This window comes from Panthera tigris, chromosome B3 (assembly GCF_018350195.1).
Source record: "Panthera tigris isolate Pti1 chromosome B3, P.tigris_Pti1_mat1.1, whole genome shotgun sequence".
Classification (NCBI taxonomy): domain Eukaryota; kingdom Metazoa; phylum Chordata; class Mammalia; order Carnivora; family Felidae; genus Panthera; species Panthera tigris.
The window spans coordinates 120451771-120469728 of record NC_056665.1 but is presented as its reverse complement, the minus strand read 5'-3'; the positions used below and the strand labels follow the sequence as shown (position 1 = coordinate 120469728).

Genomic DNA, 17958 nt, shown 5'->3' with positions numbered 1-17958 from the left:
CAAAAGAGTAAATACATAGTCTTTTTGCCTGCAAGCACAGCATCCATCATGTTAGGGAACATCAATCCATGACGTAACCCAGAAATTAAAGTTCAGTATAGCCACCCTGAGCTGCCATGTTGATAGTTAGCCAAGCTCCTGACACAAGAGTTCAAAGACACTGAAGTCTTGTTTTTCTTGATGCCCATGGAGAGTTTGCAATCACCTGGCTGTGGGCTGCAGCCCTCTGGATGGAAAGCATGTCTGAGTCAGTGCCTGTGTCAGGAGACAGATGGAAGCTGGCCACATGACCCCTGGTCCCACATCCATTCCACCAAATGGAGAGACATGACAAGCCTTTTATTTTCAGGACAGAACGCCATTGATTATTCCCTGTTAATGCTTCCCTGTCGATGGCGGGCAGGGACTAGAGGGAAATGGAAGGATGTGATATCCGGGCCCCCCAAAGGGAAAATCAATGTGATATGGTTTGTATTTCATCCTAGGATAACCTCTTTTTCTGAGTGCCAACCCACAGGCCACTGTTTCTCTCTCCACAAACTCCCCCAGACATTGTCACACCCTTTCACACTCACCAAAGGACAGGGAGGGAGAGGAGAGGAGAGAAGGACCAGGCGCTAGGAATTATTAAACTCTGCTTTCATTCTCTTTCAGAAATTTACAGTCACTAAGAGGCTACAGGATGCACAGAGACTCCTTAGCAGGTTCAGATCAGAGGGGAAGAGCCTACTAAGTCAGTCTAAGAAACCCTTGTCTGACTTATTACTGATGCATCCAGCAGTCAGCTAATCTCAAAGGATGACCTTGGAAAACCGACAACCTAGAAACTGCATGCCCCCTGGCACAATGCTGAAAGTTACAAGTTCAGAGAAAGAGGCAAAGACTTGTATTGCAGGGAGGTGAGAGGCAAGAAGCAACCTTTCTTTGTGTACACACACACACACACACACACACACACACACACATACAAATCAAACACCAAAAGTGTTTATGTTCCTCCCTCCCCAGAAGGAACCCAACATTTGAAACAAAATGCTTGAGGATCTCGGATCTAACAGAAAGGAGAATTCTGGTTCCCTCTGGGGTCTCAGGGTGAAGTTAAAGCAATACTACTTTATTGTCTTTGAAGTGGGGGTGCAAACCAGTAATATCCTGGTACCTAGAGCTATATTCACCTTTTGGTTCCAGAAAGGGCATTTGATTAGCATTTAACCTCCTCGGTATTGCATGCAGCCCCACAGACCCACAAAGGAGCGATGCCCCCGGCAAGCTCTAGGATTATCTATTGCTATTTTTCCCCTTCACGTAGGAGTTACCCCAGGAGAAGTGAATAGATTTTTTTCCACCTACCTTACTCCCCGGGGCTGAGAATCGTGGGCTGAGCCCTCTGCCTGAGAGAGGCCGGACCGGCTGATCTCCAGTGGGCTTTCCAGCTCTCAGACTCCGTGTTGGGTCCCTGTGGTGCAGACTGGAGGGGCAGGACTGAGGGTCTGTTTTCTGCTTGTAGCAAGAATGGAGCAGCTCATCTTTTGCATACCTTCACCATGTGGATAACTAGAGTTACAGCAGTATGCTTTTCGTATGCATTGCTATATATATAGGATTGTATGTGTTACAAACATGAGCTACTTTTTTAATACCTTGGAATAAAAGCTTGTGTCCTAGCAGGGACATGATTAATTTTGTTACTTATTTCAGAAATGACCTGTAAACAATGCTACCAGCCAGACGGTGGTACATGAACATCCTAGAATAGTCTTCAGGCAGTTCCTCTACACAACCCTGGATTCTTCTCCCCACAGGGGATCTGCTTCATGCCTTGGGTTCTACCCCCCTCAGCTGGTCACAGTCACTTGTGCCTGAGTCCTTTTCCCCTAGACTCTGGGGCTCCATTGACATCACTTCTGTGCAGCCTGGGCTGTTTGCTCTAGTCCATACGGACAAGTGCTCAGGACCTTTGAGTTTGTGGAGAGGGGTGCTGAAGACATCTGCAGGCAGTCGTTTAGTCCCAAACCAGGGATATCCTGTAGGAAGAGACATTATCCTAATCAGAACAGATGCTGGTCAGAATACTCAGGGGCAGGACTCCAGCATGGCTGTGGAAGTTCCTTTTGAAACAATGGCAAAATACATAGGGTTCCATGGCTGATTCTGAAAGGAAATGCCCGGAGGTCTCAAGGATCTCCAAACTGCGGGGAGGGAGGACCCCTCAGACAGCTCAGGAGCAAGGGCCTCTGTCCAGTACTTCCTGCCCAGGTCCTGAGCTTGATGGGGAGATGGGTTCTATACATCCCCCTCATCTACTCAAAAACACTTACCTATCTATGCTCACATACATTTTAAAAAAAATTTTTAATGTTTATTTATTTCTGAGACAGAGAGAGGCAGAGCATGAGTGGGGGAGGGGCAGAGAGAGAGGGAGACACAGAATCCGAAACAGGCTCCAGGCTCTGAGCTGTCAGCACAGAGCCCGACGCAGGGCTCAAACTCACAAACCGTGAGATCATGACGCGAGCCGAAGTCGGTCGCTCAGAGAATTTTATTTTGCTTGTTCTTAACCTCATATAAATGGAATGATACAATATGTTCTCACGCATTGGCTCATTTGCTCAACATTATGTTTCTGAGATTCATCCATGTTGCTGCATGTGGTTTGTTAATCCTCATTTCTATACAGCATTCCATTGTGTGAAGACGTCACAATTTATGAATTCATTCTGTTGATGGCCGTTTGTGTATTTTTAGTTTGGGTTGCTATGAACACAGCTGCTATGTGCATGTATTTGGGTGCACTTATGTTTACATGTCTACTGAATATACACCTAAAAGTTAAATTGCTAGGTGGTTGGGTTTGCATCTGTTCAGCTTTAATGGATATTGTTAAGTAACTTTCCAAGGCGGTTTGCCAGGCTTCGGGGAGTGCCTGCTGGTCCACATCCTTACCAGTACTCAATGTTGTCAATCTTTTTAATTTCAGCCATTCTGTTCAGTGTGTAATGGTATATAGCATTGGGGTTTTAATTTGCATTTCATGAATGACTAATGATATTTAGTACATTTTCATACATTTATTGGCCATTGAGATATCTTTTGTGATGCTTTGTCCAAGTCATTTGCCCATTATTCAGTGGGATTATCTGTTTGCTTTAACTGATTTGTAGCAGCTTTAAAAATAGATTCTGTGGTGTATCACGTTAATTTGTGATATGTGAATCAACATGAAACACCACAGAATCTATTTTTAAAAGTGCTACCTGAAAAACACAAAAGACCCCATCGAAAACCTGCTAGAACTTGATCCATGAATTCAGCAAAGTTGCAGGATGTAAAATCAATGTACAGAATCAGCTGCATTTCTATACATCAGCAATGAAGCAGTAGAAAGAGAAATCAAGGAATCAATCCCATTTACAACTGCACCCAAAACCATAATATACCTAGAAATAAATCTAACCAAAGAGGTAAAAGATCTGTATGCTAAAAATTGTAGAAAGCTTATGAAAGAAATTGAAGAAGACACAAACAAATGGAGAAATAGTCCATGCTCATGGGTTGGAAAAACAGATATTGTTAAAAAATCTTTACTAACCCAAAGTAATCAGTGCAATCCCCATCAAAATTACACCACCATTCTTCACAGAGCTAGAACAAACAATCCTAAAATTTGTATGGAACCACAAAAGACTCTGAATATAGCCGAAGTAACGTTGAAAAAGAAAACCAAAGCTGGAGGCATCACAGTTCCAGACTTCAAGCTGCATTACAAAGCTGTAATCATCAAGACAGTATGGTACTGGCAGAAGAATAGACACTTAGATCAATGGAACAGAATAGAGAACCCAGAAATAGACCCACAAATGTATGGCCAACTAATCTTCAACAAAGCAGGAAAGGATATCCAATGGGAAAAAAAATACAGTCTCTTCAGCAAATGGTGCTGGGAAACTGGACAGCGACATGCAGAAGAATGAAACTGGGCTGCTTTCTTACACCATACACAAAAATAAATTCAAAATGGATGAAAGACCTAAATGTGAGACAGGAAACCATCAAAATCCTACAGGAGAAAACAGACAACAACCTCTTTGACCTCAGCTGCAGCAACTTGTTACCAGACATGTCTCCAGCGGCAAGGGAAACAAAAGCAAAAATGAACTATTGGGACCTCATCGAGACAAACAGCTTCTGCACAGTGAAGGAAACAACCAACAAAACTGACAGGCAACGCTCCATATGGGAGAAGATATTTGCAGATGACATATCAGATAAAAGGTCAGTATCCAAAATCTATAAAGAACTTATCAAACTCAACACCCAAAAAGCAAAGAATCCAGTGAAGAAATGGGCAGAAGACATGAATAGACACTTCTCCAAAGAAGACATCCACATGGCTAACAGACACACGAAAAGATGCTCAACATCACTCATCATCAGAGAAATACAAATCAAAACCACAATGAGATACCACCTCATACCTGCCAGAATGGCTAAAATTAGTAACTCAGGACACAACAGATGGTGAGGATGCAGAGAAAGGGGAACCCTTTTGCACAGCTGGTGGGAATGCAAACTGGTGCAGCCACTCTGGAAAAGAGTATGGACATTCCTCAAAAATTTTTTAAAAATAGAATTACTCTACGACCCAACAATTGCACTACTATTTATCCACAGGATGCAAAAATGCTGATTTAAAGAAACATAAGCACCCCAGTGTTTATAGCAGCACTCTCATCAATAGCCAAAGTATGGAAAGAGTCCAAATGTCCACTGACTGATGAATGGATAAAGAAGATGTGGTGTATAATATAGTCTACATTCTATATACATACAATGAGTGGAATATTATCCGTGATCAAAAAGAATGAAATCTTGCCACTTGTAACAACATGGATGGAACCAGAGTATATTATGCTAAGAGAAATAAGTCAATCAGAGAAAGACAAATATGTGATTTCATTCATATGTGGAATCTAAGAAATGAAATAAATGGCCATGGGGAAGGGAAGGAAAAATAAGATAAAAACAGAGAGGGAGGCAAACCATAAGAGACTCTTAAATACAGAGAACAAACTGAGGGTTGCTAGAGGGGAGGGGAGTCGGGGAAAGGACTAGATGTGTGATGGGTATTAAGGAGGGCACTTGTTGGGATGAGTGCTAGGTGTCATACGTAAGTGATGAATCACCGGGTTCTACTCCTAAAACCAATACTACACTGTATGTTAACTACCTTGAATTTAAATAATTTTTTTTTAAAAAAGGTTCTGGATGCAAGTCCTTTGTCAGATATTTGTATTGCAGATATAATCTCCTACCCTGTGGCTGGCTTTTTTACTCTCAGTGGGGTCTTTTGACTTTAATGTAATCCAATGCATCAATTTTTAACTTTCTAGGTAATATTTTTTATATTTTAAGAAATCTTACCCCACTTCGAGGCATTGGAGATATGATATTTTCTTTTTTTTTTCCTGTTAGTTTTGTCGTTTTTACCGTTTCACCTTTAGGATGTAATCTTTATGGAATTGGTTTTAAGTAGTGAAAATAGGGATCCATATTTATACCACAAATGAATATCCAACTGAGTAAGCACTATTTATTGAAAAGGTCGTCTATTCTTTACTGCACAATACAGTCACCTTTGTTTTTAGCCAAGTGACTGTATGTGTGTGGATCTGCTTCCAGTCTATTTTGTGCCATTGGTGTATTTGTCAATATGTGCACTAATAATACCACATAGTACTATAGCTTTATAAGAAGTCTTGATACCTAGTGGTGTTAAGTCTTTGAAGGAGCTTTGCTCCTTCAAGAACATCTACTCTATTCTTGGGTTTTTAACATATTCTTTCTTCTTTTTTAAGTAATCTCTATGGCCAACGTGGGACTTGAACTCATGACCCCAATATCAAGAGTCACATGCTCTACAGACCGAGCCAGCCAGGCACCCTCGTCTTTACTATTTTCATGTAAATTTCACAATTAACTTAATTCCAACCCCTACCCTCCTCCCAAAACCCAAACTGCTGTGGTTTTTACTGGGACTGCATTCCTTCTATAGACTAATTTGGTAAGAACCGACATTTGAGATTTTCAATTCATGAACACAGCAAATCTCTCCATTTATGTAGGTCTTTTAAATTTTCTTTTAATAATGTTTTCTCTGTAAAGACCTTGCACATCTTTCATCGGATATATTCCCAGGTACTTTATATCTTTAATGTCATTGTAAATGGTGTTTTAAAATTTCACTTTCTACTTATTGCTTACTCATATTCTGTTCATAGCAGTTACAGGATATAGTAATATAGTACATATATAGTGAGATACACACACACACACACCATGAATCCAGGGACTTTGATATATTTGTATTTTTTTACGTTTATTTATTTATTTGAGAGAGAGAGAGAGAGAGAAGCAGAGAGAGGGAGAGAGAGAATCCCAAGCAAGTTCCATGCCCCATGTAGGCTTGATCTCACAACCGTGAGATCATGACCTGAGCCAAAATAGATGCTTAACTGACTGAGCCACCCAGGCACCACTGTATTTGTAGTAATCCTGCTAAGCCACAGATTCTTTAGGATTTTCTACATAAACAATCATATCTCTGTGAATAGACAGTTTATCTCTTCCTTTTCAGTCTTTATAACCTTTTTTCTTGCCTTATTACAACAGTTACAATCTCCAGCACAATATTGCAGGTACTATTAGAAGGTATTCCTTTTTTTTTTAAAGATTTTATTATTTTTAAGTAATCTCTGCATCCAACATGGGGCTTGAATCTACGACCCTGAGATCAAGAGTTGCATGCTCCACCAATTTAGCCAGAGAGGTGCCCCAGCAGGTATTCCTAATCTCAGGGAGAAAGCTTTCAACATTTTGCTACTAACTATGATATTTTATTGATGATCTTTACCAGTTTAAGAACATCTCCTTCTATTCCTAGTGTGTTGAGTATATATCATGAGTAATTATTTGATTTTATTAAATGCTTTTTCTACATCATTCTATTGAGGTGATCTCATTCTTTTTCTCCTTTATGATGCTAATTTGGTTAAATACGCTGATTTTAAATTGAGATATAATTCATATACCATAATGTTCATCCTTTTAAAGTGTGCAATTCAGTGGTCTTCAGTATATTCATAAAGCTGTGCAACTGTCACCAGTATCTAATTCCAGAACATTTTAATCATTCCCAGAAAGAAACTCCATACCCATTGGCAGTCACTCCCCATTACCCTCTTCCCCCAGTCTCTGGAAGCCACTTTCTGTCTACATAAATTTTGCCTATTCTGGACATTTCACTTATAAGTGGAATCATATAATCATATAAGTGGAATCATATCATACAATATGCTTTAGTGTCAGACTTCTTTCACTTAGCATAATATCCTTAAGGTTCATCCATGTAGCATGAATCAGTACTTCGTTCCTTTTCACGGTTGAATGATACTGTCATATGGATATAACACATTTTGTTGACCAATTCATTAGTTGGACATTTGAGTTGTTTCCACTTTTTGGCTATTATGAATAATGCTGCTATGAATATAGGGAGTAAGATTTCTGGATCATATAGTAAACTGCACTTAACTTTTTGAGGAACTGTCAAACTGTTTTCCAAAGTGGCTACACCATTTTACATTCCCACCAGCAATTTATGAAAGTTCCAATTTCTCCACATCCTTATCATCACTTGTTATTATCTGTATTTTTTAAAGGATTTTTTAAAAAAGAAATCTCTACACCCAGTGTGGGACTCAAATTTACAATCCGGAGATCAAGAGTCACATGCTCCACCAACCCAGCCAGCCAAACATCCCTGCATTTTTTTTTTTTTTAATTATTATTGTCTTCCTTGCAGGTGTGAGGTAGTATCTCATTGTGATTTTGATTTGCACTTCTGTAATGAGTAATGATGTTAAACATTTTTTTATGTGCTTATCGGCTACCTGTGTCTCTTCTTTGGAAAAATGTTTATTCAAATCCTTTTGCCTATTTTTTTAGTTGTTCTGTTGGCCTTTTTGTTTAGTTGTAAGAATAATTCATCTATTCTGGATACTAGACACTTATCAGTTATAGGAGCTACAAATATTTTCCCCTACTCTGTAGGTTGTATTTTCTTTGTGTTATTGTCTTTTGAAGCACAAAAGTTTAAATTTTTAATGAAGTCCAGCTTATCCATTTTTATTTTGGTTCCTTGTGATTTTGGTGTCATATGTAAGAAATCACTGTCGAATGAAAGATCATGAAGATTTATACTTGTATTTCCTTCTAATAGTTTTATATTTTAACTCTTACATTTAGGTTTTTGATCCATTTTGAATTAATTTTTGCATATGGAGTATGAAGAAATCCAACTTTACCTTCTTGCATGTGGATATTCAGTTGTCCCAGAACCACTTGAAAATACTGCTTGATTTTGTAATATTAAGCCAACATTATATTACTGAAATGAATTATATCATTGGACTCTACTTACTAAGATTCTGTTTAGGATATTTGTACATATGTTCATGAGAGATATTGGTCCATAATTTTTACTTCTTATAATGTACTTGTCACCCTTTGGTATTAAAATTATGGTGGTCTCAAAATGAGCTGGGAATTGTTTTTTTCTTTCTCTGATTTGAAAGAGTCTGTGTAAGATCAGTTTAATTCCTTTAAAATGCTTAGAAATTTAGTAAAGAAATCTACACCTGAAAATTTTTAGTTACAGATTCAAGTTCTTAGCTATAAAACATTCAGACTTTGTTTCCTCTTTAGTTGGTAAACTGTAATTTCATAGAAATTTCATTTCATGTAGATTTTCAGATTGGTATAAAGTTCTTCATAATATCTACTTAATAGCATTGTTAATTTGTACCTTTTTTCTCATTTTCTTAGTCTAGCAGTGGTTTTTTTTTTCCTTGCTAGCAATTTATCAATTTTATTAGTCTTTTCAAAAAACCCAGCTCTAGATTTGTTGACTTTCTTATATACTTTTTTCTATTTCATTAATTTATTACCTTTATTATTTTCTTTACTCTTCTAGAATTAGATTCAATTTCCTACTCTACTTTTTAGATTGATTTTTAGCCTTTCTTTCCTTTTATTATATGTAGATTTAAAGAAACAAACTTCCCTTTAAGTACAGCTTTAGCTTTGTTCTTCAAGTTTTGATGTCATTATTTTTATTGTAAGTTAATTCAAAATAACTGTCTAATGTCCATTATAATTTCTTTTGAATTATTGGTCATTTAGAAGTATATTGCTTAATTTTCAAATATTTGAGGAGTCCCTAATTATCTTTTTGTTATTAATTTCTACCTTAATCCCACTTTGGTCAGAGAACCTATTTTGGATGATTTCACTCTTTGGAATTTGTTGAGATTTGCTTTAAGGACCAACAGATGGTAAATTTTGGTAAATGCTCTATGGACACTTGGAAAAAACACATATCCTGACAATACTGATTGTAGTATGATATGTGCATCAGTTAGATTAAAGTTATTACTTATGTTGAAATCTTTCATAGTCTTAATGACTTTTTCACTATCTGTTACTATCAGCTTATTATAGTTCTGTAATTTTGCTCTATATTTTGAAACTATAGTATCAGGTGCATCAACACATGCACCAAATATTATACTTATTTTTTGTAAGTATAATGTTATTTTTATATTATTATACCTTCCTGGTGGATTTATGTTTTTATTTATGAACTGTCCCTCTGTATGTTTAGTAATGCTTCTTGACTTACTTTGATATTTGTATAGCTACATCAGCCTCCTTCTGGTTAGCTCTTGGTTGGTGTATCTTTTTCCATTCTTTAACTTTCAATCTTTCTTTGTCTTTACACTTAAAAAGTGTGCCCCTTGAAAGCAACATATAGTTCGGTTTTTAAAAATATGCATCAATGTGGTAAGCAGCCTCTTTAAGACGATCCCAAATGATCCTCACCTTCTGTATTCAAGCATTTCTGTGTCTTCCCCCTGAGTGTGCAGTGAAACTAACTCACTTGTAGTGAATTCTAATGATCAGCCATGCTCATAAGTCATTTTGCACATAATACAAATGTATCTGTAGGAAAAATTCCTAGGATTGTTGGGTTAAAAGATGTAATGTACCTGTCATCTGATAGATATTGCCAGCCTCCACAGTTTGTACTAATTTATGCAATGTGTGAAAGTGCCTCTTCCAGTATTAAATTTCCTACTCTACTCTTCAGATTGTTTTTTAGCCTTTCTTTCCTTTTATTATATGCAGATTTATTATATGTACTTCCCTTTAAGTACAGCTTTAGCTTTGTTCTTCAAGTTTTGATGTCATAATTTTTTTTTTTGTAATTTAGTTCAAAATAACTGTCTAATGTCCATTGTAATTTCTTACAATGCTTGCCATTATAGTGTATTATCAAACTTTATTGTTTTTGATAGGTGAAAAATCTATTTTATTACAAGTGAGCTTTAGCTCACATATTTTCACATGCTTAAGAGTCATTTGTATTTTCTCTTCTATGAAGTATCTGTTAATTTCTTTTGACCATTTTTATATTGGATTGCTGATCTATTTCTTTTTGATTTGAGGGGTTCCTTTTATAAAATTAGACAAATTAGCCCTTATCTTGGTGGAGTTACACATATCTCACCCAGGTTCTCATTTGCATTTGCTTATGATGCTACTGCCATGAAGAGACTCTCTTATCTTTACAAAGTCTCACCTAGCAATCATTTCTTCTAAGGCTGTTGGGTTTTGTGGCAGACTCAGAAAGTCCTTTCCCATTCTCAAGTCATAAGAAAATTTTCTTTTTTTCTTCCTAGTACATTCAGAGTTTTATTTTTTACACTTAAGTGTAAAAAAAGCCTTAGAACTGCCTGCAAGTTGTCCTGATATAAGGAGTAAAGTGTGGATTCACCTTAATTTTTTTCCAGAACACTACCCAGTGATCTCCCTCTCAATAGTCTTTTCCTCACTGATTGAAAAGCCACCTTTATCATACACTCAATTCCCGTATGTATTTAGACCTGTTTCTGAACTCTTCTATTGATCTGGCTATTCACAAATTATTACCACACTGTTTTAATTGCTATAGATTTATAAATTTTAAACATCTATAGAGTTAATCTCCTTCTATCACTATCCCTTTCTTTCTTGCATATCCTTGCCTGGTTTTCCATATGAACTTCAGAATTAGTTTGTGTAAATCTTTTTTAGAAATCTAATTGGTAAAGGGGGCATCTGGGTGGCTCAGCCAGTTAAGCGTTCGGCTCAGGTCATGATCTCACGGTTCATGGCTTCGAGCTCCATGTTGGGCTCTGTGCTGACAGCTTGGGGCCTGCTTCAGATTCTATGTTTCCCTCTCTCTCTTCCCTTCTCCCACTTGCACTCTGTCTCTCTCAAAAGTAAACATTAAAATTTTTTTTAAAAATCTGGTACTTTTATTGAATATCACATCAAAGTTATAGATTAAGGAGAGTGACGTCATTACAAGGCTCATTGTTCTTGTGCGAGAACATGGAATTTCTTCCCATTCGTTCAAGTCTTGTTTTGTGTCCCTCATTAGCATTTTGAACTTTTCTACTTCTTGGGCTTATTCCTAAGTATTTTATATCTTTTGTTTTCTGCTGCTATTATAAAGTAGGTCTTTTCTTTTTTTGTAGCATGTAATCAGACATTGTGTATACAAAGGCTGTTGATTCTAAAAATTACTTTTGTACCCATCTAATTTATTAAATTCTTGTTTCGTTTCTAAGTTTGTTCTAAGTTGGTTACTCCTTTTTAGTTTCTAGCTTGACAGTCCAATCATAGCTGCAAATTATAATTTTATCCTCTCTTCCTAATTTCTCTACCTTTAATTTCTTTCTCTTGCCTAATTGTCTTGTCTAAGTCCTGAAGAACAGTTTTAAACAATGGTGATGATTAGTGGACATCTCTGTCTTGTTCCTGACTTTAATTTAAAAAATTGTTTCTCTAATTCTCAATTAAGCGTGATGCTGGCTTTGGATTGAGATAAATATATTTTCTCAAATTAAGGAAACACCCAGCTAGTCCTAATATTAAATGACCCTTGTGTTCTTGAAACAAGTCTCACTTAGCCATGGTGAATTACTCTGATCTGGAGCCAGCCTGAGTGCATTCAAATCCTAGAACCATAACTGATTAGTATTTGAGTTCAGGTAGAACGCTTTACCTCTTTGTAACTCCGTTTCCTTCTCAGAAAAATGGGGAAGATAAGAATATCTACCTCATTAGGTTGTTGTGAAAATCAAATAATTAAGTTTTTTCAAAAGCTTAAGGGACATTTGCATTTTTTTCCTATAAACTGTTCATATCTCTTCCCTATTTTTCTATAGGATCTCCTCTATTTTTATTTTTTTTAAGATTTCAAGTAATCTCCATACCCAACATGGGGCTTGAACCCACAACCATGAGATCAAGAGTTACATGCTCCACCGACTGAGCCACCCAGGTGCCCCAAACCACTTTAATTTTTAATTGTTTTTTATTTTATTTTATTTTTGAGAGACAGAGCCAGAGCATGAGCAGGGGAGAGGCAGAGAGAGAGACACACAGAATCTAAAGTAGGCTTCAGGCTCTGAGCTGTCAGCACAGAGCCCGACACGGGGCTCAAATTCAACCATGAGATCATGACCTGAGCTGAAGTTGGACAATTAACTGACTGAGCCACCCAGGCACCCCAAAACCTTTATCTTAAAAAGGTGTTCATAAATTAGGAATATTAGCCCCTAATGTGTGAAATAAACTGCAAATATGTTATCCTGTTATCACTTGTATTTTGCTTTGGTATATTTTGCAGGTAACAATTTCTGTCCACTTGTATCAATTACTAAAAGATATTTTAAACTTAGTTTTGCCAATTTTTGCTTATGTATATACTGAGGCTCTATTATCAAGCTTAGCTGAAAATCAGTATGTCTGGCAAATTGAACCATTTATCAGTAATGGAGCCGAAGTTTCTAATTTCGTAGAGATTACTTTCTCTGATATCTTCCTCTTATATTTTTTCATCCTTTTATTTTCAATCTTCCTGTGACCAAGTTTTCCAAGTACCTCTCATAAATAGCATATAGGTAGATATTTAAATCCAGTATTACAGGCTTTATCTTTCAACTGCAGAGTTTAGTTCATTAACACTTATAACTGACATATTTGAATTCTTTTACCATCTTATTTTATGCTTTTTGTTTTTCCCACCTTTCTAGCTTCTTCTTTATCATCCTTCCCATGTTAACTTAAGTGCTATATTCTCTATATTTATTGAGTGGTTACTCCAAATATTTTAAAATGTCTACGTACCTAAGGCCCCAAATTGGTAAGACTCTAACTCCTCCTGAACAACTGAAAGACAGTAGGACACCGTAACTCTCATCACCTCCTTTCAAAATTACGTGCCTCTGTTGCCTGGTGTTTTGAAGTCTCTCTTTTATTTCTTGAAATATATTTAAAACATTTAGTTTATATCATGTGGCAGTAAGTACAATATCTAATGTGTCTGTGAGTCTGACTCTCCTGTATGTTGTTTCTGATGCCTCTCACTCATGGAACCTTGATTCCTCCTTTGGTTTGTGGTTTTTAACTGTGAGCTACTCATATTCTTTCTAACTTTATCTGTGGTAGTTCTTAGATACCCTGATTGAAGTTTTATTGCTTTTGAGAGAATCTGTGTTTGCTAGTCCTCTGAGGTCACTACTGACCTAGGTTTACTGTAAATGAAATTCCCATTTGCAGTATTTTGGACCACACCAGTAGGATGAACTTAGGCCATAAACTCTATAAGGGACAACTTGTTAAACATTTTAAGGTACAAACAAACAAACAAACAAACTTTTCCTCCACCCAAGGCCAATATCAATAAAGGCATGCTATCTTGCTGTTATTTCTGCTTGGTGGGTTTACTTAGTGTTGATGCTTCTACTGTGAGGGTAGCACTTTGAGGGTCCCTGTTTCGTGGGAGATCTCAGGCTAAATGCTCTGCTTTGAGTAGGCCCTGCTTTACCTCTGGCACCTATCACAGTCACCATGACAGAGACTCAAGGGACCAGGTCTCCACAGATACTTTCAGGGTGAAAGGCGGCTTTCATCTCACTTGCCACCCAAAGTTAAGCTTTCAAAGCACTCTCGACTTCTACAGATTCATTTCTTGCTACTGTTCAATACATTTAGAAAGATTTTTTTTTGACCCTTGAGGACCAGTGATAAAAGTCACCCCAAAATCAAAAGAATTCAGGAAGGCAGTAGGATATAAAGTTAATATACAAAAATCAAAAGGCATATATAAGAATAATAACCAAGTAGAAGACCTCATAGCAGAGAAAACCCCATTAGTAGCAAGAAAGAATTGAATACAAGGGGATAAACTTAATAAGATCTACGTAAAACTTTAAAACAGTACTGAAAAGGCACAAAAATAGACTTGAACAAGTAGAAATACATCCCCTGTTCTTGGGTAATTTGGATAACTCAACATTGTAAAGACGTCAGTTCTCTCTAAGTGAGCTAATAAATGTAATGCAATCTCAGTTAGACATGTTGATACTAAAGTTTACGTGGAAAAACAAACATGTAAGAGTAGCCAGGAAAACACTGGAAAAGAAAAATTATGACAGGGGACTAGCTCTACCAGATATTAAAATATACTATAAAGTGTCTATTATTGAAAACAGTGTGCTACTGTGTACAAGGAGATAAGCGGACCAGTGAATAGAACCCAAAGCCCAGAAACAGACCCAAATACAAATGGATCCTGGGTTGAATTCTTAACCAGAGAAAGGACGTAACAGGGAGAACTGATGACATTCAACTAAGCAGGTAGTTTAGTTAACTGGATTGTGTCAACGTTAATTTCCTGGTTTCAGTAACTGTATCACGGCTATGTAAGTTGTTAACACTAGAAGCTGGGAGAAGGGCAGATGGCAACTTTCTGTACTATTTTTGCAACTTTCCTCTAGGTCTAAACTTATTTCAAACTAAAAGATTTTTTGTTTAAAAAAAGGGTTTGAATCAAGAGCTCCAAAGAATGTGGAGAGGAGGCCCTAAGTCACACTACTGTGGAACACCAGAAAAAGGGCCATTCATCACCACTGTTGGCCAAAACCACTTAATTGGTTCCATTTTACACCATTTCAAAGGGTTCAGCTAACTTTACTTATAGCATGGAATTAGTGAGACCAAAATCAATGCTTAATATGGGCCAGGTGCATTCATTCTATCTTATGGATACTTTCTGCAGCCTTGAAATTGCAAAGATTGCAGAGTTTCCCAATATAGAGTGTGAGTTGATCAACACAAATTTATGGTCACCACTGAGAAACAAAAAAATCTCCAAACACATAGTTTAGAACAGCAACTTTGCTACTGAAGAACAGTACTAGGAATTAAGATGACTTCAGTGTGCATTAAATTCTACCAAGATAAGGTGGTTTAAGAGGAATAACTTCAGACTGGCATCAGGATAGAACACACGAAGGATTCAGCCAGCCATGGTGCAAACTGTTATTTCCAATTCAGCTTCCTCTACTCCTAAGCATGTCAGTAGCTCCCACAAATAGATGGATCTGGTTATATCTTCCAGGGAGGTGATCGAGGAGATGGAAACCTGGTCACATCTCAGTTCCGGCTTTGTTTGCACAATGGGCCAGTTGCAGTAGGCTTTCCATGACTGCCCAGCAGAGGAATACTGTAACAGCTCAGCTCACCAAATCGACAAGCAAGCCAGTTTACACAGGGTCCTTCACTGGCCTCCTGCCTACCTCTCCCTGCTCCTTTATGCTGTCAGCCATACCACAAGACATGCAGTGCCCTATACAAACCATGCTCTTTAGGCAGGATGGCCTCATTCTCTCGTCTTCACTGAACTTCCTGTTCATCCTTCAGGACGTGGTCCAGCATTTTTCAAATCCTCCCTCTACTCAGTTTGAGGTCGGGTGCCTTCCTCCTTGCTGCCAAGATACCCTGGTATTCTTATCTCAAAATTTATCATTCTACATCACAATATTTGCTCTCCTGGTCTCTTCCTCAGAAGACCATGAATATCATGACAGCAGGAATGCCTTTCCTCTTTGTATATTCAGCAGCAAGCAGGGTGCTTGGCATAAAATGTGTTCTATTCACATCTACTGAGTGAAGGGACATTTATTAAGGCCCAAACTGTTAAGACAGCTATATTGCTAGCAGGTCTATGAGGCGTTTAGCACAACGTTCAGAACAGTCCGTCACTACCATTAACAATTCAAAGTACATGTCCTCACGCCTTAGGGATCCATTTTGCTTTGGCATACAAAGGACAACACCTGCCATAGGTTTGGAAGATTTTATTGACTTTGCTCTAGTAGCTTCCAAAAACAAGAATAGGTCATTTTAAGAAGATGCCACAGAAATTGCCTATCTTCTTTCAATGATGTAGGCACAGGAGCCCATTCACGGTTGCTTTGATAAACAGCTCACCAGGAGCAACAGGTAAATGGAATAAAAGGGTGTCATGAGACACCCAGCCCTGGGACCAGTGGCACATAGTTTATTTCACATATACGTGGCCACCAATAGTTCATTTATATTGTGAAAAGAGGCAGCAAAGAGTGTTGCTGGGAACAGAAAGTCTAGCACCAAAAAGACGGAGCGTGAATGCTGGCTTGAATATTAGCTATGTGACTTTGAGCGAGTTAATCTATGACTGCATGTATTATTTCATGGCTTTAAAACTGACATAAATTTACCTACCTTAGAGTTGTTAAAGATTGAGATGCTGTTGACAAATGGCATATAATAATCACTCAGTAAATAGTCATTATTACCATCATCATCATCATATTATTAGGGGCTCTGGAAAGGGTCAGACTGGTTTCAAGCAGAGTATATCTAAGGACCCTGGGACTATCCTGCTTTGTAGCAGCCATCTTCCCCACAAGATCCCTGAGGAAGGCTGGCTTACTGAGTGCTGAATACATGTTTTTTGAATCAGTAAATAGGACAATGGCCCCAGTAGACCTTTGTTATTCTTATCAGCTGTCCGGCATCTGAACTACCCTCCTGTTTGAGGAATTCATCCAACCCCAACAGAAGCTACACATTCCAGATAACTCATTCTCACTTCCTGCAGCTAGGACAGATAGGCACAGGAGTACTAATCAGATCCCTCATCCCAGATTTCGAATCAGAAACTAGTGATTCAAAGAAGCCAGGAACACACAGGATCCCTTCCGGTGAGGGTGGAACCCCTACATATAGTTTCCGAGGCAGCATGCAGTGATGGCAATAAAGTAGAAAATCGAGTTCCGCTTTACTAGGAGTAGGGCTAGGGCCTGAAACCCCAAGATCCAACGTGGTACCGAAGGTCAAACATCGGTGAGGAAATGAGTCTGTCTCATGCCCAAACTAAACTCTTACCAGAAGCAGAAAGTAAAAAAACTGAAAGCACTAGGTGGGGGTAGCCTCCTTGTATGTAGAAGTGGGCCCAGGCCTCCTTACTGGTCCAAGACCCTGGAGAGGAGGAAGCAGAAGAGGGACCGGAGTTCCAGCCTGACTTTTCACGAATGGCAACACCACGAGTAAATAGGGGTCTTACGAATCTTAGAACCTGACAAATGTGATTAGCAACCTTCCTACCTATGTGGGCCTGGAGTAGGGACAAAGAGAAACACAGGAAGGAGCAGAGACCTTGAGCACACTTTCCTGTAAGTCTACACCAATTATTAGTGAAATGCTTCACTCTATGTCCGTGCTTTAAGTCAGTGCATTAGGTGGTATGGCAAAGTGGGCGCGTGAGCCCACGGGTGTTAACTGAAATATCAGACGGGAGGACAGGGACATCCGGTCTGTGTTGGACTGACCCACCCACCCATCCTCCCACCTGTGGAGACTGAGGAAGCAAAGCAGTAGGGGAAAAATCAGGAGAAAGCGGGGTCAGAACAGGGACAATTCCACAATGGAAGTCACTGTACAGTATGACATCATAATGATCAA

At 38.2% G+C, this 17958-nt stretch overlaps 1 protein-coding gene across 5 annotated transcripts in view; it reads right to left on the bottom strand.

Annotated features, from left to right (window-relative positions):
• Positions 1 to 1812: 1812 nt before the first annotated feature.
• The window catches only part of GPATCH2L (G-patch domain containing 2 like), a 74704-nt gene continuing 58558 nt past the window's right edge, over positions 1813 to 17958 (bottom strand). For all 5 annotated transcript variants that reach the window (XM_042990179.1, XM_042990183.1, XM_042990181.1 and 2 more), the window contains one exon: positions 1813 to 2024. In XM_042990179.1, coding sequence (XP_042846113.1) covers positions 1813 to 2024 — 212 coding nt within the window. The remainder of the gene's footprint in view (positions 2025 to 17958) is intronic.